Below are 16,227 nucleotides of genomic sequence, written 5' to 3'. Positions count from 1 at the left end.
CATGAGAAAACAAGAATTCTGACAACATTCACCCGGAGGGAACTTGGGCGCCATGCTGACAGGATCGGACGAGAAGAGCGACCGGAGCCGGTGGCCAGGCAGACCCTGAGTCGTGCTCTCGAGATGGAGGAGGACTGCAGTGGGGGGGGGGGGATGGGTAATGGAGGCGCGCGCGCGCCCTGATTTCTTCTCACGAAATGGCCTGTTTTGGAACGGTTGTGCAAGACTCGGGTGACGACGGCCGAGAGATAAGTTCCGGGTCTACACCTTGACGCGGACCAGGAAAAGAGTCAATCTGGGAAGATGGAAACCCCAATTCCTTGATCGCGTTGCGAGCGCGACTCCACCCGTTACGGAAGACGTTCCGGCAAAGTCACGATAGCATTCCGGCGTCCCTCTCGTCCCGCTCAACATGGGCATCTGCATTCCGGCCTTGTGTATGTGGTGCCGTGCAGCCTTGTTCATCGACGGCCTGGTGTGGTTCCGCGTACGGTGGATTCTCATGCCACCCCCGATCGAATTTCCTGATGCGGAAAACATCGTATCGTGACTTTGTTCTCTCCATCAAACTTCCCCCCTCACCTCCTCAGCCTGGACGGTGGAGGGGGCGGGCATTGTGGACGGGAGGAGACTAGGACAAAGGCACGATGGCACTCGGTGCAACTACGGTGGTGATAGCAGCTTACGGAGCGGGCCCCAAAAGCAGACCAAGGTTCTCCTTGTCCGGGACTAGACCCAGCCTCGCTGCCTTGGAGCCGAGTCCACCTCCAGGGACGAGAAACCGTCCAGGTCGATTTCCGTTTGTCCGTTCTGCTCTTTTCCGGACATTGTGTGTTCGTCCAGTTTGATCCCCGCATGTCACGGCCATCTCCAAACGCAACAAAGAGGAGGCCTTACCGAAACACACGAAGACGCAGGGGGTTTGCGTAATGAACGCCCTCTCAAAGGCAGGCCGGGAGCGCTTGTGTCTTCAGGGATCCGCCGTCAGGGGGGGAGGGAGCTCATCTAAACCACATTGTACGGATACTTTCACTGGATCTTGCCGTGATGACCAGGTCTGATCAGGTCCCACCTCTTTCGGCTTTGCTCGGACAATACGCAAAAAAGAAGAAGAGAACGGCCTCCTGGCCCCTCTCGGGCTTCGATAGCTCCCTTGTCGTTGGGCTGTCACGAGGGATAAAGAGCTGAAGGAGCGAGAAGTGCTCGGCAAAAGTCCGTACTCCATAGTGTGAAGTTGAGAGGTATTGGGGGGGGGGCTCTAGCGTGTAAAAAATAAAAATAAAAATAAAAAATAAAAACGAGACAGGGCGTGTCGGTTGCCTGTAGCAGACAGAGCAACAAAGTTCGTGAGAATCGGGTCGAGGCGAACGGAGCATGGCTGCAACTCCAGGATACGATCTGGCCACTCGTGGGTTTCGACGTGAAGCCTGGACATGTCTTGCCAGCTACCTAGCCTAGGTAGGTCGACCAGCTTAGAAGAGGCCGTGGGTTCCGCGAGCTGCGCAGAAAACCTTGTTGGAGGGGGGAGAGAAGACATTGAGCAACAACTCGCAAGGCGAGACATTGTAGACACCACTCCGGCATCATGGCGCGAGATATCGTCAAAGGGTCCTGTCAAGAGTGTCGGCCAGCCCACCGAGGGCAACTTGAGCAGTCTCGCCGTCGTCGGCCCAGCAGACATGTCGACCCATAGGGGGGGGGGGGGGGCCGCGTTTCGAGTAGCCATCCCCGAGACCAAGTCAGGACCCTTCTTGCAGCAAACCACTCTCTGTTCGAGGCTAGGGCAGCGCAGGACCAGTACCCGTCAGGGTCACAGTCGTAAAGCCAGCCAAACAAACAAACAAGCACGAACCCACCTGAAAGGTCGCAAAGGAAGGCGACTGGCCGAGTTGGCGAGCGAGCGAGCCCCGGTGCGGGTGGGCATGTGAATTACCCGACCATTATAGCCAGCGGTGCCGACTGGTGGAGGATCCTTTTTGCCGCGTGACGGCCAACAGGGCTGCAGAATGTCACGCTGCCGCCGGGGCCGGCGCCCAAATGGACCGAACGCAGCTCAGGTGAAGATGCTCCGGAGGGACACGGGCTCCTCGTGAGAGGGTTTTGCAGTGGGCGAGAAGGGGCCATATGCATGGGGTTCGGAGATGCATTAGGAGAAGAAAAGCGGCGCTGCCCGGTCCAGCCAGACCCTGATATCCTCCGCATGCCATGCCTTCGCCCAAGAGAGAGAGAGAGAGAGAGAGAGAGATCTGCCCGTCTCCTGGACTACCAATTCCCCCCCTTGGACGATCTCCCTCGCGCCACCGGCCGGCCCATCCAGGGGACCACCGCTGATCATGCGCCTCGCGCGTCGTTCCGCAGACAACAAACAGGGTACATGCGAGCCAACAATAGCACGCGCAGCACTTGGCCGCCCGTCGTCGGGATCTGCGTATTTGGCATTCAGGGTCTCTCCCCAAAAGCACATGAAGACAATTGCCGCGTCTTTTTTGGTAGGAACCTCACCCGGGGTTCGGCAGGTCGTCCGCCACGGGTTGTCTCATCTGGTCGCACCCCCTCCAAAGGGCCGAGAACCCTCCCTAGGGCCGAGAGAGGGGTCACGTTGATCCGCGTCGCAGCAGGGCCAGCTATTCTGGCTCCGTCAGCCTAGGGAGTCTAGAAGCGGGTAAAAAGAACCTGCCAGACTGAGAGCAACGGCATGGCATACGGGAGTGCTGCGAGTCCATCAACCAGGGAGCAGACCAAGCAGGAGATACGGCAGGAATGCTGGCCTTGACCCGCATGGGCGAGCATTGCTTACGAACCTGGGCCGGACTAGATGAGGCTAGAATGACTCCTGCTGAATGCTGTTTTCTTTTTTTTCTCCGTAGTACCTAGTTGCCCCCTTCCGGCCTCACATCCGACCAGATGCCGTCCCGCCGTCCCTTTCGACAGGGAACCGGGCCTCCTAGGTGCACAGGCCGCTGCCGACTCCGTAGGACGACTGGCCGGCGCTAATCTTGCGTGCTCTCGAAGCCCGCCCCTCTCTCTCTCCAGTCTTTCTTCATGCGTGTACCAACTCTGCTGCGTAGCCTGCCTCTCTAGTCGTTTCTTCTTCAAGGTCCCTTGTGGTTGGTGCGCTACAAGCGGTCCAGAACAGCACGCAACGTTGCCAGGCAAAACAACAGCATCGCAATAGCGTAGGCAGGGACGTCTAACAGATGCCGACCGGCGTTGCATAGGCCCTCCTCCTCCGTCGTTCACAAGACGCAGCCCTCTCCTGCGTAAGCACAGGCTAGATGGCCCCTGGAGACCTGGACGTGGTGGTGTGGCCAGCGCTCGAGGAAGAGCGACAGGGGTCCTGCTGAGCCCGTGTCTCTCCCCGCGTGTCTCATTGCAGACTTGGAGGCCCTCGCTGTCTTGGGCCGAGAGACACGGCTGTGGCATTCGTTACATCACCGGTGCCACACGACCAAACCGACCAGGACGGAAGAAAGGGTGGCCAGAGCGCGGAGAAGTCGGACGGGACCCGAAATCACATGTGGGTGAGTATGGCCATCTCAATTGGGGAATAGGGATGCGATTCGTCTCTCTCTAGATCTCCTCTCCCCCTCCCCCCGGCTGCCCCATCCTAAGGGATTTCGATCATGGGAGGCGCTAGGCATTCTCGTCATCCCTTACGAGGGGGGTAATCAAGTTGCGAAAGAGGGCTGTCGCGCGCTGACCCCTCCGGTGCTTACGAGGGATCCCTCCGTGGGCTCCCCTCCATCTCAGCCATCTCAGGAGCCTGGGTTCCGGGTTCCGCGGCGCCAAGAGGCTTCCGCTTCGGGCTGTGTGCTTCTTCTTCTGCTACTGGGAAATATGACAGCCGCGCCGCCGCCGCCGCCGCCGCCGCCTCCCTAGCGGATATGACAAGTGATGGCTGACAAGATCCGCGCCCCCGGGACCGCCGGCAGGACGGTCAGTGCGGCAAGGAAAGGCTCAGCCGGCAGGATCTAGAACCCCCGAGCGTGGTATACCCCTCCGTCTCACCCCGCCATACGAGCATCCCTCCCCAACGACGCACGAGGCGTTCCTGACACGACCCAGCCTGGCCGAGAACCCTGGCGAAGCTCTCTTCCGGATTGGATGGAAAAGGGTGTGTGTCTCAGAGCACATGCAAATGCGTGTGTATATGAGAGAGAGAGAGAGAGAGAGAGAGAGAGAGAGAGAGAGATTGTGTGTGTGTGTGTGTGTGTGTGCCGCTCGTCAGGCTTGCCACGCCCTGGCAGTCCTTCCCGTCCGGGGAAGCATCCCGGAGGAGGTCCGGCTGAGTGACCGAGAATGTATAGGTTGCGGCGGCTGCTTTCTTGGGCTGGGAAGGGGGGGAGGAAAAAAGGAATGTCGATGATTCACTATTCCCGTGCCAGTTTCGGTTCGTCTCATATCCTCATCTCACACGCCCCTCCCTCGTAGGGGGGGGGGGGGGGGAGGGGCGTCCTGAGCTGAGTCACTTTGTGAGATATGTGTTCATGCTTATTCTGTAGCCTCTCAGTGCCGAATGGCTTGCAGCGCGGGCGTCGTGGCGGGAAAGAATGCGAGTAGATGACAACAATAATCAATAGTAATAACAATAATAATGATAATTAATCAGAATAGAAGCACGGGTGGCGCACGTCAACACGACTATTGATTCTCCTCGCCACCGTTTTCCGGCTGACTGGCAACCGAATTCCTGTGAGAGGTCCCGTCCCATGATAACCCGATTGACGTATGCCGCCGCCCGTGGCATCTGCGAGGCATCTGAAATCCCGATTCCGGCTGTGCCTCCCAAGCCCGATTTTCGCGATACACAAAGCCGCGCCTCAAGCTTTCTCCTCACATAAGTAGGTAGGTACCTTGGTAGGGGGGGGATTGGAACAACCACAGCTCCAGCCCAGCTGGGGAGAGTGATGCAGATCGACCACTCGGAGCCGTGGCCGCATGAAGATCCATTTCTCGAGGATCGACGTCCCCGCTAGCGATACTCTAACGCCGTGGCACTTGTTCAAAGTCTAACGTAGAGGCAAAAGTTGTGACGCACTACTGACGCTTCTACGCATTATCAACATACCGGTAGTCTACGAGCTCAAAGTACATACTCACTACGTCGATACACCAAGAAATAATAACAAATATTCTATACCATTATTTCCAAGGGCGTGAGGGGAGGGGTGGATGTTATGATTACCGTACTTCGCTAGCCTCGAGAGGCCAGACTAGTCAGCTCCATGCGAGCAGCGGAAAGGCGACCCTGGGCTTCCGGCACCACCTCCTGGGAACGATTGGTCGACCACGCTCCGGCCTCGAGTCCTAGACTAGGCCATTCGTTGCCGTTGCAGCCAAACAACGCCGGCCATGAAGACTTCGGAATCAGCTCTGGTATCCAGTTGCCATCACGAACGCCATGATGACTTGCAGGGAGCCGATACAGTGGCTCACCAATCGCTACACCCCTTTCCCCTTTCGAGATGATGGGTGATGGAATCCTTCGTCGTCCAGCGACGTCATCGAGTGACAAGACATGATTCAGACCGACGAGCCGTGTCTTTCCCGCAAAAAAAAGAAATAAAAAAAATGAACACTTCCCAACGGTGTTTGGAAACAAACCCGTTCCCGCCGGTCCCTTACTGTGCCTTTGCTCGCCGCGAACCACGGACGGACGGACCCCCCCCCCCCCCCCCCCCTCTCCAGACAGCGCGGGTACCGGTACATGGCTCCTCGTCGAGCGGCCCTGAGCGGCTCTGTAAGCCTTTCCGCCTCCGGAGCAACCTCGACAACTCGGCCGTCGGAAGCTTTAGTGGCTTGGTGCGGCGTGGGCCACATCTGCGCCCAACGCGATGTTTGCGTCCACGGGCACCGGCGCTTTCTTGCAGGCAGAGGGGTTCGCTTTGTGTGTGGCGCGGCGCGAGAACCCGGAGAGGGGTGACGGCAGCAGATCTTGTGACAGTTGAAGCCGACAAAAAGGCTCGTTCGGATTCAGAACCGTGTCCCCCCTCCCTCCCCGTCCCGTGAGCATGCGAGACGCGAGACACAGGGCAGTGAATAAGCAAGAATAAGAAAGAATACCTAAAAGAGGGCCTACGCTAGACGGCTCGCAAAAGCGTTTGAGCCAATCGTCGATGCTGCTTCACCCCGCGCCGCCCGCATCGCGATCAGGTCGTCGTTGTTGCACAAGACAAGACCACCTTCAGGGATTGCCGACTGCTCTGGGGTAAGGCAGCAGCAATGACATCTCGGCCCGACCGTTGCGGCTGGTTCTCAGCGCGCCCTGCACGCAGGGCAAAACAAACGGCTGGCCGACGTCTCGGCCAGTGTCGGTATATCTCTTCTTTTTCTTCTTCTTGTTCTTATTCTTCTTCTTCTTCCCCCTCCTCCTCCTCCTCGTTCCTCCGAGGCCCCGGGCGCCCGCAAGGTCCAAGACACCGGGCTTGGTCCGGTGACATGCATCTTATACACGATGACATATCACTCTGCCCTGTCGCAGGCGCGCCCTGATCCAGCCACGATAAACCTGACGGTGATACTGCACCGTCGCAGGAACCGAGGAAGGGACAGATCTGAGCAAGCGCAGAGAGAGAAAGAGAGAGTTCAAGGGAAAAAGATAAGGGGGGGGGGAGAGAAGCCCATCATTCCCGTCATCGCAAAAGATCAGACGGTAGCGTAGAGAGAACCTCAATCTATACATCCCGCCGCCCCCCCTTTCTGCCGCGGCGAGCATCCGGACGAGACCAAGACGTGCCGTGCCCCCCCTCCCCCCCCCCCCCCCCCACACCACGATCGCCTTTCCCCCCTTCGCCGGCTGGAAAGGGGGAGAGAAATGCATCCATCTCGCGGGTGATTTACTGCAAAACGAAATGCTGCCGCGCCGGCTTCGGTCTATCCGCCCCGGCGCTCCTCATCCCCCCCCTTCCGCCCGCCCTCAAACCCCCCTAGCCTACATGGCGACGGGAACCTGCAGTCTGCATGGAAGAAAATAAACGGGATAGGTAGCCAAAATAGACGTTTCCCATCCCGACATGCGCCCTTCACCGCTCCCAGACGGGCGGGTGAGCAGCACGTTGTTGTATTCCCCTTCTCCCCCCCGGGGCGGATGCGTCCCGTCTCGAGGGGAGAAGATTCATCCGTAGCGGCCGCCGCCCTCCTTTAGGACTTTTTTTTCTTCCCCCGTCACGCATTACGTCCGTAGGGCGTCGCTTCACCCAAGCCGCGGGCCGTGCAAGCGCCTAATCTCTCTGCATCGCCGGCATCAGGATCTCTACTTTGCCAGCGATCAAACGCGACGCCCCCCTTTCGGCTAGACGACCGACATGACAGGATCGAGAGATTGTTAGGATAAATGAATAATTAAATAAAAGCTCAACTGTGGCCAAACATGCCGGTGGGCAAACCTGGAACAGCCGCGGATCAGCATCACCCCTTCCCCCCATGTCTTGGCTCGCACAACGTACACTACATACATCAAGAGTTGCGTAGGTCCTGTCTGATACACGTGTATGGTGGTAGTGGTTGGAGGAGGAGGAGGAAGTAGAAGAAGAAGAAAAAAAGCAAACAAGACACGACCGGAACCAGTCCCCGAGCGCTCGCCCGCCCTCTCAATGCTGCCAGACGACGTCACCGGCGCAAATCAACCACCACCACCGCCGCCATCATCTCGAACCCCAAGCCAATACACCTCCCCAATCTCGTGGCTTGCTGCTGTCTATAAGCCCGGCCTGGTTCCGAGGAGGTTACCGTCAAGCACTGGACCAATGTTACAGGTTCCTCTATACTAGTCAGAATGTGTGTGTGTGTGTGTGTGTCATGTACACCAACCACTGAATACGACGTATATACTTTTTTGTTGCTTTCCAACCTATTCCCCAACTCGTACCCTCCCACCCTCTCCCACGCGCTGAGCCTTTGTCTTGAACCGACCCTGGAAACAAAGCTTCAAACAACAAGGCTCGTGATGCACTCCCCCCCTGGTTCCTCTTCAGCCCGTCACACGCATAACGTCCGTACTGCGTACTGCGGGCTGCAGCCAAGGGCCAGATTGGCATCAATGCCCTCCCAAAATGGTCCCCTCGGTTCGTTTCCCCAACATGCCTCCCCAGTTCTTCCCCCACATCCAAGCCCTCCCAAAGACTCCAGCTCCAAGGGGGAGGAGAAGGGGGGGGGGGGGAAGGACATAACAACAACAACAACAACAACAACAACAACCGCAAACCGTCCAAACCCCCAATAAATAACATTCCACCAATCCATGACTCCCCATCCCCTGTCCATTCCCCGGGGACGCCAACCCGCCGCTCCGGGATCTGCGCGCCTCGCAGCTCGCTGGCCAGTGCCTCTTGGTCTGGCAGGTCAGCTGAGCATTCCCGAAACACACAGCACTTCCCGATATGGCATACATGCGGATACTTACTACTACCTAATTCCGCACCCCTGGGCGGTTTGTTTGCAGCAGCAGCAGCAGCAGCATCTATTACTAGGAAAGACAAGGAATGAGAAAGGAAAAAAAAGACCACTTTGCTCTCCAGTCATCCAGATCGCGATTGCGCAAGGCAGGCGACGCGATCGGGGGTACGGCATACTATCTGCGCAAACGTCTCTGCATGCAACGGACGCACTCCTTGCGAAACCTGGAGGTTTTCTCTCTCTCTCTCTCTCTCTCTCTCTCCCCCGTTCCTTCTGCCTTGGCTCTTGGCCGCCATGTTCACTCATCAAATAATCCGTTTGTGGCTCCCTTTGAATTGTGATAGGAACGATACCCCCGTCTTTGCTCCGTGACGGTCCAAGTACCCAGATGGGAACGGTCTGCCAAGTCAAGTGATCTACCAACCCGCCCGTCCTGGGGCCAAGTCAGAAGAGCTATCGTTGCTGCTGGTCCAACTCGGGGGGGGGGGGGGGGGGGGGGGTTGTCACTCCAAAGCAATGCGCCGCTGTAATACTACGGCACCCGCATGATCCAAAACACAATCAAAGGAGTATCAGAAACCTTCCCCTAGGGACGGCAAGCCATCTCCAGGACTGGGTTACAAAATTGCAAATAAGAAGATTATTGTTATTATTAACAATGTGATTTTCAAAGAAAGGATGAAGCAAACAAGGAACCAGGAGACGACGAAGAACACCAACCGACGATATGATATTGGTAGAACCGCGACAACTCGCATTGCCCGTAAGGCGCACGTGTGCTCGACCTGCTTTCCGACCACTCGCCCTCGGTATACGAGACCCTTCCCAGACTAATCGGAAGAGCCGGGCTTGATGGTCCCCCCGCCGCCGCGCCGTCGGCTTCTCCAATACCAATACCAATACGGATACCAATACCACCACCGCCGAGAGGGTGACATTCAAACGCCGTCGGACGCTTGCTTGTCTGCCTAATACACCGTACCTCGCACACCTGCGGAGAAGAGGCCAATGGCCGCCCCACGTCCGCTAGATGACACCGATGAACCCCTACGCTGATGTGTGTGTGTGCGTGTGTGTGTGTGGTGTGGTGACATGCCACTTGCCTACATACTTCACATCTCCGGGCATCCCCCTTCAACTACCTACTCACCGACAAAAACTACCCCCACGAATGGGGATTGGGATGGATGGATGGCCGCAGCAAGAGTTCCCCCCCTGGGTTTTTCCTTCTCGAAGACAGCATGGAACGCCAACTCATCACACACACACACGCTAATCTCCCACCCTGCGATAGGGCAAACCCGGCCCTTGAAAGTCGAAAACCCTCCATGCGACCCGGCAGCTTACAGGCGGACAGCCGCGGCCTGCAACCACAAAACGCCTGCCAGCTCAGTACGGTATGTATGTTTGCAGCACGACAGGGGTCGGTTGTTTCGTGGAGGAGTCGTAGGATAGGAAAATCAGAGTCTCCTCAGCTTCCCAGTACGGTTATAATATTCCAAGACATGGGAATAGTCCCCCTCCTCCTCCCCCTCCAAGGAGGATCCCCTTCCCAACCCAAAAAAAGGAGACTTGGCGTGCGGCGTTGCCGTCGTTATTGCTGCTGCCGCTACCAAACCCGCCGTCCTGTCCAAACACATCGTGACACCCCCCCCCCCCCGTCCCCCCCTCTCTCTCCCAGCCCCGAAAAAAAGGTCGGCTCGGCGTGGGGGTTCACCGTAGTATGTAGCTATGTACGGAGTATCGCAACAGCGCGGGGAAAGCAAAAAACACACCACTTGTTTTTTGTCACTGTCAGGTCGGTCTGGCTGTGTACGTCTGTCTATCTGTCTGTCCATCCTTGGCTTGAATTTTGCTTCCTGTTTGCTAACCCCCCAACTCCGATTAACTCGACTTGTCGTTTTCCCCCTTCTTTTGTAGTTTGTGCACCTGACCCTCCCTTTTATTCTTCTTGGTTTTTTTTTGTCTTGTTTATTCTTTGCAACGTCTTTGCTTTCCTTTTGGCGGCCCGTCCCCCTACGCCAGGCCTATTCCGAGAGGGACCTCATGACCTGATGAAACTGGGGAGGGGCCGAGTAGGTTCGGCGCCGGTTGTTGCTTTTCTATTCTTTTCTTTTCTTCTCTCTTTTTCTTTCTTTCTTTCTCTTCCTTCAGTTCTCATCTCTCGTTTCTCCGGGAGAGGGGAAAAAAAAAAGGATACTATGACTTAGATCTCTTTCTCTCGGGGGTTGGGATCGAGCCTCGTGATGTCTGGGGGAGGGGGGAAAAGCAACATAGTCTTTTTTCTTCTTTTCCTTTCTTTTTCCCAGGCGGGCGGCGTCTGCGTCCTAGACAAAAGACAAAGACAAGACGACCTGGGTCAAAACTTTCACCGTCACATTGGATGGGATTCCCGCGGGTTTGCGCGCGAAGAGTACTGCGTTGACTGCCCCCACCTCCCCAATCCTCAAGTCACAACCACTGCCATGGCCCGAAGCCTGCCTGGGGGGCGTTGACGTCTTATCATGTACGAGCAAAACACATAACCAAAAAAAGAAGAAGAAAAATGTCTGGCCGCTCGAGGTTCTGTCGTCCCGTCCTCTGCTCTTCTTCCGCTTGGCTCGAGTTTTGCGCATCTCACCGGAGTCTGCTCCGTCCGCTGACGGACCTCCCGGACAAGCTCCCTCCCCAAAGACGACTCCTATCCGTTCTGGCTAGCAGAGTCATCCCCGATATCGCATACATACGGCCAGCGGGAGAGTACACCGGTCTACACCGGTCGTCCCGTCGCCTCCTTGTGGTCTCGCCGCATCCACATGCCAAGCGGTCAAATTCCTTAATATCGCTGCTCTTCTTCTTACGGGCGGGGTTCGGTGACACTGGTAGCAAACTTTAATGCCTTTGGCACCGCACTCCCAGCCCGCCGCCGCCGACCCGAACCGGGGACCCGGCCATTCTTTTCGTCTCACCATGGGGCACGCGGTTGCCATCCGCTCCCCTGGGAACCTTTGCTGGGGAGCTGTTGCAAGAGTCTGGGCGTGTTGGACAACGCCATCCCCCCTCCCTCCCCCCTTCCAAGCATTCTCCTCACCCTTGGCGGACTTGGGTTATGACTTGTAAGCAGGAAAAAATAGCGCCGCGAACCAGGCCGAGAAGACCTGCCGCCGCGCCGTTCTCTCTTTTTGCCGGTGGATCGTGATGGCGGAGCTTTGCCCGTCCCAGGTTCTTGGAAGGGGGAAAAAACAAAAATAAAATAAAGAAAGACCTCCAATCTCTAATCCGCCTTCCCAATCCCTCGACCGGTGACCAGGTGCAGGGACGTGATTTGATTGCGATGCACCAGTTGCCCTCTTCCAGAACCGGGGAGGGCTGCTCTCCGCCCCCCCCTTCGCCCTTTTGCTTCATGTCCTCCGTCCCCTGCTGCTTTCAGAAGAATGGCGTGTTGCCCTTTGCCCATGACGCCGTTGGTTAGCCATCACCACTTCTCACGAGAACCAACAACACCTAATATCCGCACTCCCACTCTCCACACGGCCGTCAAACCGGGTCGTTGGAACTGCATGTCGGTTCTCGTTAGCATGCTCCCCGGTGGCCGTCGGGTCACTCGAATGACCTTTGGCGATCAAATACCCCCTACCAGTTGCCCAGCACAAAACTCTGCTCACCCTGGTCTCCAATCTCACGATCCATGCACACCGGTATCCGGGCGTTTGGAAAAAAGAGCGTCAAGTGATTGTTTGCACCACTGCCCCTGGGTTCCAACCGTCACCCGCATCGCATGGGGTGTAAGCCCTGGACTATACTTCTTGGCCCGTCTCTCGTTGCGCGATGGTTCATCGCCCCTACGTGTGTCTATGGCTTCGATCCTAGAACCCTCGGGCCTCATCTTGTCTCCTTTGGCCCGGCCGTCGGGGAACTCGGAGCAGGAAAGGGAGTAAGGTGGAAAGCCTGCCCATCCATCTCCCTTGGGCCCCACATTAAATGTGGTTACCACCGTCTCGGGACTGTTGGACGCTCGCGGAACTCATAGCGTGGTCCCCCGGCGGTGGGCTCTGCGAAGCGAACGACGGACAACTCCTGACGTGCTCATCTTACGCAGACGCTCCGTTCTTGACGAGGGACCAACTCGTCCCGCGACGACGACGACGACGACGACGACGACGACGACGACGACAAACAACCGTGTCACTGTCCCGGGTCATCTTTGGGCGCCGAATCCTAGAATGTGAACCCGGAAGCCCATCCTCCCGCCGCCCATGGTATTCGTATGCCCCAAGGTGATACATGATAGGAGGGAACCAACAGCCACGGGCGGCGGGGGCTCTCACATCCCGCGCAGAAGGCTCATCGTGATAACGGGCGTGGCGCGGGTTCGGCACGAATACATGCGCGGCCGCGGGTTCGGCCTCTGACCGACTTACAGTGTTTGCTCACGGCAACGAGGCGTAGGGCGCCGGCGTGGGCTTGGCTTGGCCCAGGAGGCCACCCGTCACTTGACCAGACTGTGGTCAGAATAGCCCAACTAGACGACAGAACGTTGCTTTTTGGTTGAGCGCAAAAGTGAGCTGTCAAACGAAGCGGCGGTCATTGCGGGATGCGGGACACTGGCCGGCCTACGGATACTCGAGAGGTACAGTAAGGCGAGCCTAAAAGGTTGGCATGGGGGGGTTTTTTCCAGGGCGTGGGTGAAGAAGCATCGTTACGAGGCGACGAGCGCCCAATCCAGGAACTGTTATTATTGGAAGAAAATGTGACGTCTCGAGGGTCCAACTGCAACTTCGCCTAATGGCTCCTCCCACAGGGCACTTTTTGGGGACCTGGTGACCACCAGCCAGGCTGCCCATGTCGGCCGAGGAGGGAGGCTTGTGGGTTGGGGAACGAATGTCTCACCTGGTTCAGGAACCACAGCCTGAAGGAGACCGAATGTCCGTATGTTGGCGGTTGTGCGGTCAGATCTGGTCAGTCTCAACGCTACCTTCTGACCTCAACCGCATACGTCGTGGCTTTCTTCCGTTGTTGACCTCTGAGTTGGCATTGGGAATGTCTCTCGTGAACATGCTTGACAACGCACCCGTTCGGAATGGACAGAGGTGATAGGGGACACCCGCCAAACCTGTGTGTGCCTGTCTGCCTGCCCTGTTGCGCCCCCTGCTTGGCGGTTGGCGAATGCTGCAATGCATCTCATGACGGCCTGTTTTGTTGACCGCGGGAGGGCGGCGAGGTGATGTGCAGTCCAATCTCGAAGCCCCATTGCAGGTCACTGCTTGGTTGATGTGCTGCCCGACATGAGCCCCCCATGAGCAAAGTACATGAAGCCTCGTTGCGATCAGCATCGACAGCCGTGTTCTTATCGCACCCCTTGCCGTGACCGACGCGCTTCTCAAACGGGGCTGTAAGTGTTGACTCGCAGGCGGGCGGCAGGCAACAGGCGACAAGCGGTAGGATTGATTTGATGACCCGAGTGATGGACAACATCCATCATCACGGGGGTGGCGGGATCTGGGGCGAGCACAGAGGCGCGCGCCGCAACCAGTCAAGCGGCAGGTCGCAAGCAAACGGGGGGGTCAGAGCATGTCACATCGCCGTGTCAGCGCTGAAGGACGGGCCGTCGCCGATTCGACGGTACCTAAATTTGGGGCGATGAATTGACCTCGTCGCCATCGCAGGCCCAGGCCCAAGGCATGGCGGTACCAATTGCTCAGAGAGAAGGCGGTACTATCTAGGGCCATGCAAAACCGCCTTGGACGACGGTCTCGTGGACACGGACTTTTGCGCGTCGCGGACTGCTGCCTCCTTTGATGGTGTTCCTATGCCAATCCTATCATCTGTTGAGACGCGCGGGTTTCATTCGGAGCCTGTGGCAACGAGGGGTTGGAAAAGGTTCGGAAAAGGGGTCCGTAACAGGTCTCTCCCGGCGGCAATGCCATGGTAATGCAATTTAACGAGCACTGTATTTGCAGCGACGTTTGCGCCTCGTGACCCGGACTTTCAGCGAATATTTGGGGAGTGGGGGATAAAGGTCGGAACAGACATAGGTACGTTTGGCCCTCCCCCCACCGTTGGTTGGTAAAGAACTGAAGGGGTTTCCGGGGGAGGCGATTAGCGGTCGTCCCGACGGTCGGGTCAGGCGAAGAGTAAAGCCGGGTCGGGTTGGGCTGGTCCAAAGTCACAAGATAAACCAGGGCCAGTTGGCAGTCCGTCCTAGAGGCGTCAGCGCATGGCCGTTCTGACTTGTTCCCCAGGTTCGGAAAAGAGCAGCGAAGGGGGCGCTGGGCAGGTGAGCAGCTGGGCCGGGGGGGGGGACTGGCAGGGACAGGCGTCTTTGGGCGTTGGCCGTCGAGGGTTCGACACAGACGGCGATCCGTTTCGGCAGGAAGAGAGGTACGGCAGCTCGTGACCAGATGGAAACCGCTGCAATGCAGAGAACAGCGAGTTGTGGCCAGAAAAGCTGCATTCGCTCTAGTGTAGGCCGTCGCGCCAGAAGGGGAACAGTGCCGGCAGGACGGTCGATCCAAGATGGCGCCAGACCTTTTCGGGTATCAGGGAGAACGCTTGTCTCTTTTGGGTAGTATCTGGATACTCGGTCAGGCACCGAATGACGGTTGACGGGAAAAGCGCGACGGAAGACGGGAGGTGGAGGGTGGAGGGGGTCGAGGTGGTCGAGACGAGGCCAATGGAGACTTTTTTTTTTCTGCGGTGGAAAAACGTGGCGACGAGGCGCGGCGCATATTCGGCCAGACGACTGAGCCACTGGGAAGCTGGCGACAGAACCCCGTATTAAACGAGGCAATTGCCTGAGTCGAGTCCGTTTAGCCCCTCGTCCGAGGCCCAAGGGACCTGGAAGAAGAGATGCCAGGGAGTGGTCAACAGGCATCACGACCATCGTGACCTGCGAACGGACGGCAAATAATCAGTTGGAGACGGAAATGCGGATTGTTCCGGGGTCGACGAAGACAGCGAAAAGCTAGACGTCACATGACCCGAAAGATCCCGTGGGCAGGTGCAAGCGCGGAGTCAACGTGGAGAAGAAGGTACGTACCCGACAAGGAGGTACGTACCTCGGGGTTTGGTTCCTGGGAGCGTGGAGGACAAACGGAGATCAGAGGAGAGAGAAGACGGACAACTGACCGTCGAGGCTCATCGGCTTGGACAGGGTAAAGGAGACTTCCCGAAGAGGATTAGCACGTTAATCCTGACGTTAAGCCATAACGGGAAGTATTTTCTGGTCACCCGCACGGCAGAAAAGGGCGTTGGGTTTGCCTGCCACATGGGGTCCAGCGCTGTTGCTTTTTGCCTTGATCTCCCCTTATATCCCTTTTAGGACTGGCTCGTCGTAGAGTGGAGTTGGAAGAGGCGCACATGCGATTCCCGCCTCGGCACCTGGAGCAATGCAGAACACAGCAGAGCAAAGCAAAGCTGAGCAGAAGACAACAGAGCAGAGCAAAGCAAGCCTCAGTCAAATGACGCTCATCACCCGCAAGGGGAGGGGGGGGGGAGGGGTAAAGAGAAGGAGACGAGCCTGACGCGACAGAGAGAGAGAGAGAGAGAGAGAGAGACACTGGGCCTCGCTCGCGTTCCTGTCCTGTTCCAACTTCCGGGGGTGCCACCACGCCTTGCCTCTCCAAGGCAGAGTACCGACCTTCCCCGAGCGTGGGAGTACGGCCGGTATGTACCTCCGTACCTACGATGTACGGTGGTATTCTGTCAGGGCTCTGCGGTTTCTAGACCGCGTCGGCCTTTGTACCCTTGCAGCCGCGGCTCCGTACAGAGGTACCTGACCGTCCCAGCGCGAGCCGACTCGCCGTCGCCGTCTCTGGTTCTTGAGCCGGTACGGCTGAGTACGTACTGCGGTAC

The 16,227-nt window shown here is 57.5% G+C and overlaps 7 protein-coding genes across 7 annotated transcripts; 3 read left to right on the top strand and 4 right to left on the bottom strand.

The window, feature by feature from the left end:
• The first annotated feature begins 1,145 nt into the window (after nucleotides 1-1,145).
• Nucleotides 1,146-2,028, top strand: LY79DRAFT_358259 (uncharacterized protein). Its single transcript, XM_060552717.1, has one exon. It carries the CDS (start codon nucleotides 1,434-1,436, stop codon nucleotides 1,926-1,928), a length of 495 nt encoding a protein of 164 aa, XP_060410337.1. The 5' UTR covers nucleotides 1,146-1,433; the 3' UTR covers nucleotides 1,929-2,028.
• LY79DRAFT_565000 (uncharacterized protein) lies at nucleotides 1,693-2,243 on the bottom strand. The gene has a single exon (XM_060558709.1). It carries the CDS (start codon nucleotides 2,200-2,202, stop codon nucleotides 1,930-1,932), a length of 273 nt encoding a protein of 90 aa, XP_060410336.1. The 5' UTR covers nucleotides 2,203-2,243; the 3' UTR covers nucleotides 1,693-1,929.
• A 486-nt stretch (nucleotides 2,244-2,729) lies between these two features.
• LY79DRAFT_358250 (uncharacterized protein) lies at nucleotides 2,730-3,777 on the bottom strand. The gene has a single exon (XM_060552716.1). The coding sequence runs from the start codon at nucleotides 3,421-3,423 to the stop codon at nucleotides 2,812-2,814; it is 612 nt and encodes a 203-aa protein (XP_060410335.1). The 5' UTR covers nucleotides 3,424-3,777; the 3' UTR covers nucleotides 2,730-2,811.
• Nucleotides 3,778-7,873: 4,096 nt separating this feature from the next.
• On the bottom strand, nucleotides 7,874-8,886 carry LY79DRAFT_358180 (uncharacterized protein). Its single transcript, XM_060552715.1, has 2 exons — nucleotides 8,408-8,886; nucleotides 7,874-8,332 (listed from the first exon to the last, which is right to left on the bottom strand). The coding sequence occupies exons 1-2, from the start codon at nucleotides 8,698-8,700 to the stop codon at nucleotides 7,978-7,980; spliced, it is 648 nt and encodes a 215-aa protein (XP_060410334.1). The 5' UTR covers nucleotides 8,701-8,886; the 3' UTR covers nucleotides 7,874-7,977.
• Nucleotides 8,887-9,135: 249 nt separating this feature from the next.
• Nucleotides 9,136-10,062, top strand: LY79DRAFT_564986 (uncharacterized protein; the record flags this gene model as incomplete). The annotated part of the gene is made up of 1 exon (XM_060558708.1): nucleotides 9,136-10,062. A coding segment is annotated over exon 1 (458 nt), but the record flags the coding sequence as incomplete, so codon positions are not given.
• Nucleotides 10,063-11,650: 1,588 nt separating this feature from the next.
• LY79DRAFT_358129 (uncharacterized protein) lies at nucleotides 11,651-12,388 on the top strand. The gene has a single exon (XM_060552713.1). It carries the CDS (start codon nucleotides 11,808-11,810, stop codon nucleotides 12,309-12,311), a length of 504 nt encoding a protein of 167 aa, XP_060410332.1. The 5' UTR covers nucleotides 11,651-11,807; the 3' UTR covers nucleotides 12,312-12,388.
• A 2,018-nt stretch (nucleotides 12,389-14,406) lies between these two features.
• Nucleotides 14,407-15,428, bottom strand: LY79DRAFT_358132 (uncharacterized protein). Its single transcript, XM_060552714.1, has one exon. It carries the CDS (start codon nucleotides 15,254-15,256, stop codon nucleotides 14,540-14,542), a length of 717 nt encoding a protein of 238 aa, XP_060410331.1. The 5' UTR covers nucleotides 15,257-15,428; the 3' UTR covers nucleotides 14,407-14,539.
• Nucleotides 15,429-16,227: the final 799 nt, after the last annotated feature.

Source organism: Colletotrichum navitas, assembly GCF_030913465.1.
Source record: "Colletotrichum navitas strain CBS 125086 chromosome Unknown LY79scaffold_70, whole genome shotgun sequence".
NCBI lineage: Eukaryota > Fungi > Ascomycota > Sordariomycetes > Glomerellales > Glomerellaceae > Colletotrichum > Colletotrichum navitas.
Note: the sequence above shows the minus strand (reverse complement) of the source record. Positions and strands in the feature narration are given on the sequence as shown.

Bases quoted from the DNA above. Each gene is read 5' to 3' on its own strand.
- LY79DRAFT_358259 (XM_060552717.1), top strand. From the start codon at position 1,434: ATGTCTTGCCAGCTACCTAGCCTAGGTAGGTCGACCAGCTTAGAAGAG.
- LY79DRAFT_565000 (XM_060558709.1), bottom strand. From the start codon at position 2,202: ATGCGGAGGATATCAGGGTCTGGCTGGACCGGGCAGCGCCGCTTTTCT.
- LY79DRAFT_358250 (XM_060552716.1), bottom strand. From the start codon at position 3,423: ATGCCACAGCCGTGTCTCTCGGCCCAAGACAGCGAGGGCCTCCAAGTC.
- LY79DRAFT_358180 (XM_060552715.1), bottom strand. From the start codon at position 8,700: ATGAGTGAACATGGCGGCCAAGAGCCAAGGCAGAAGGAACGGGGGAGA. The intron at 8,333-8,407 runs GTAGTAGTAAGT...CTGACCTGCCAG, and splicing joins GCCCAGGGGTGCGGAATTAG to ACCAAGAGGCACTGGCCAGC.
- LY79DRAFT_358129 (XM_060552713.1), top strand. From the start codon at position 11,808: ATGGCGTGTTGCCCTTTGCCCATGACGCCGTTGGTTAGCCATCACCAC.
- LY79DRAFT_358132 (XM_060552714.1), bottom strand. From the start codon at position 15,256: ATGGTCGTGATGCCTGTTGACCACTCCCTGGCATCTCTTCTTCCAGGT.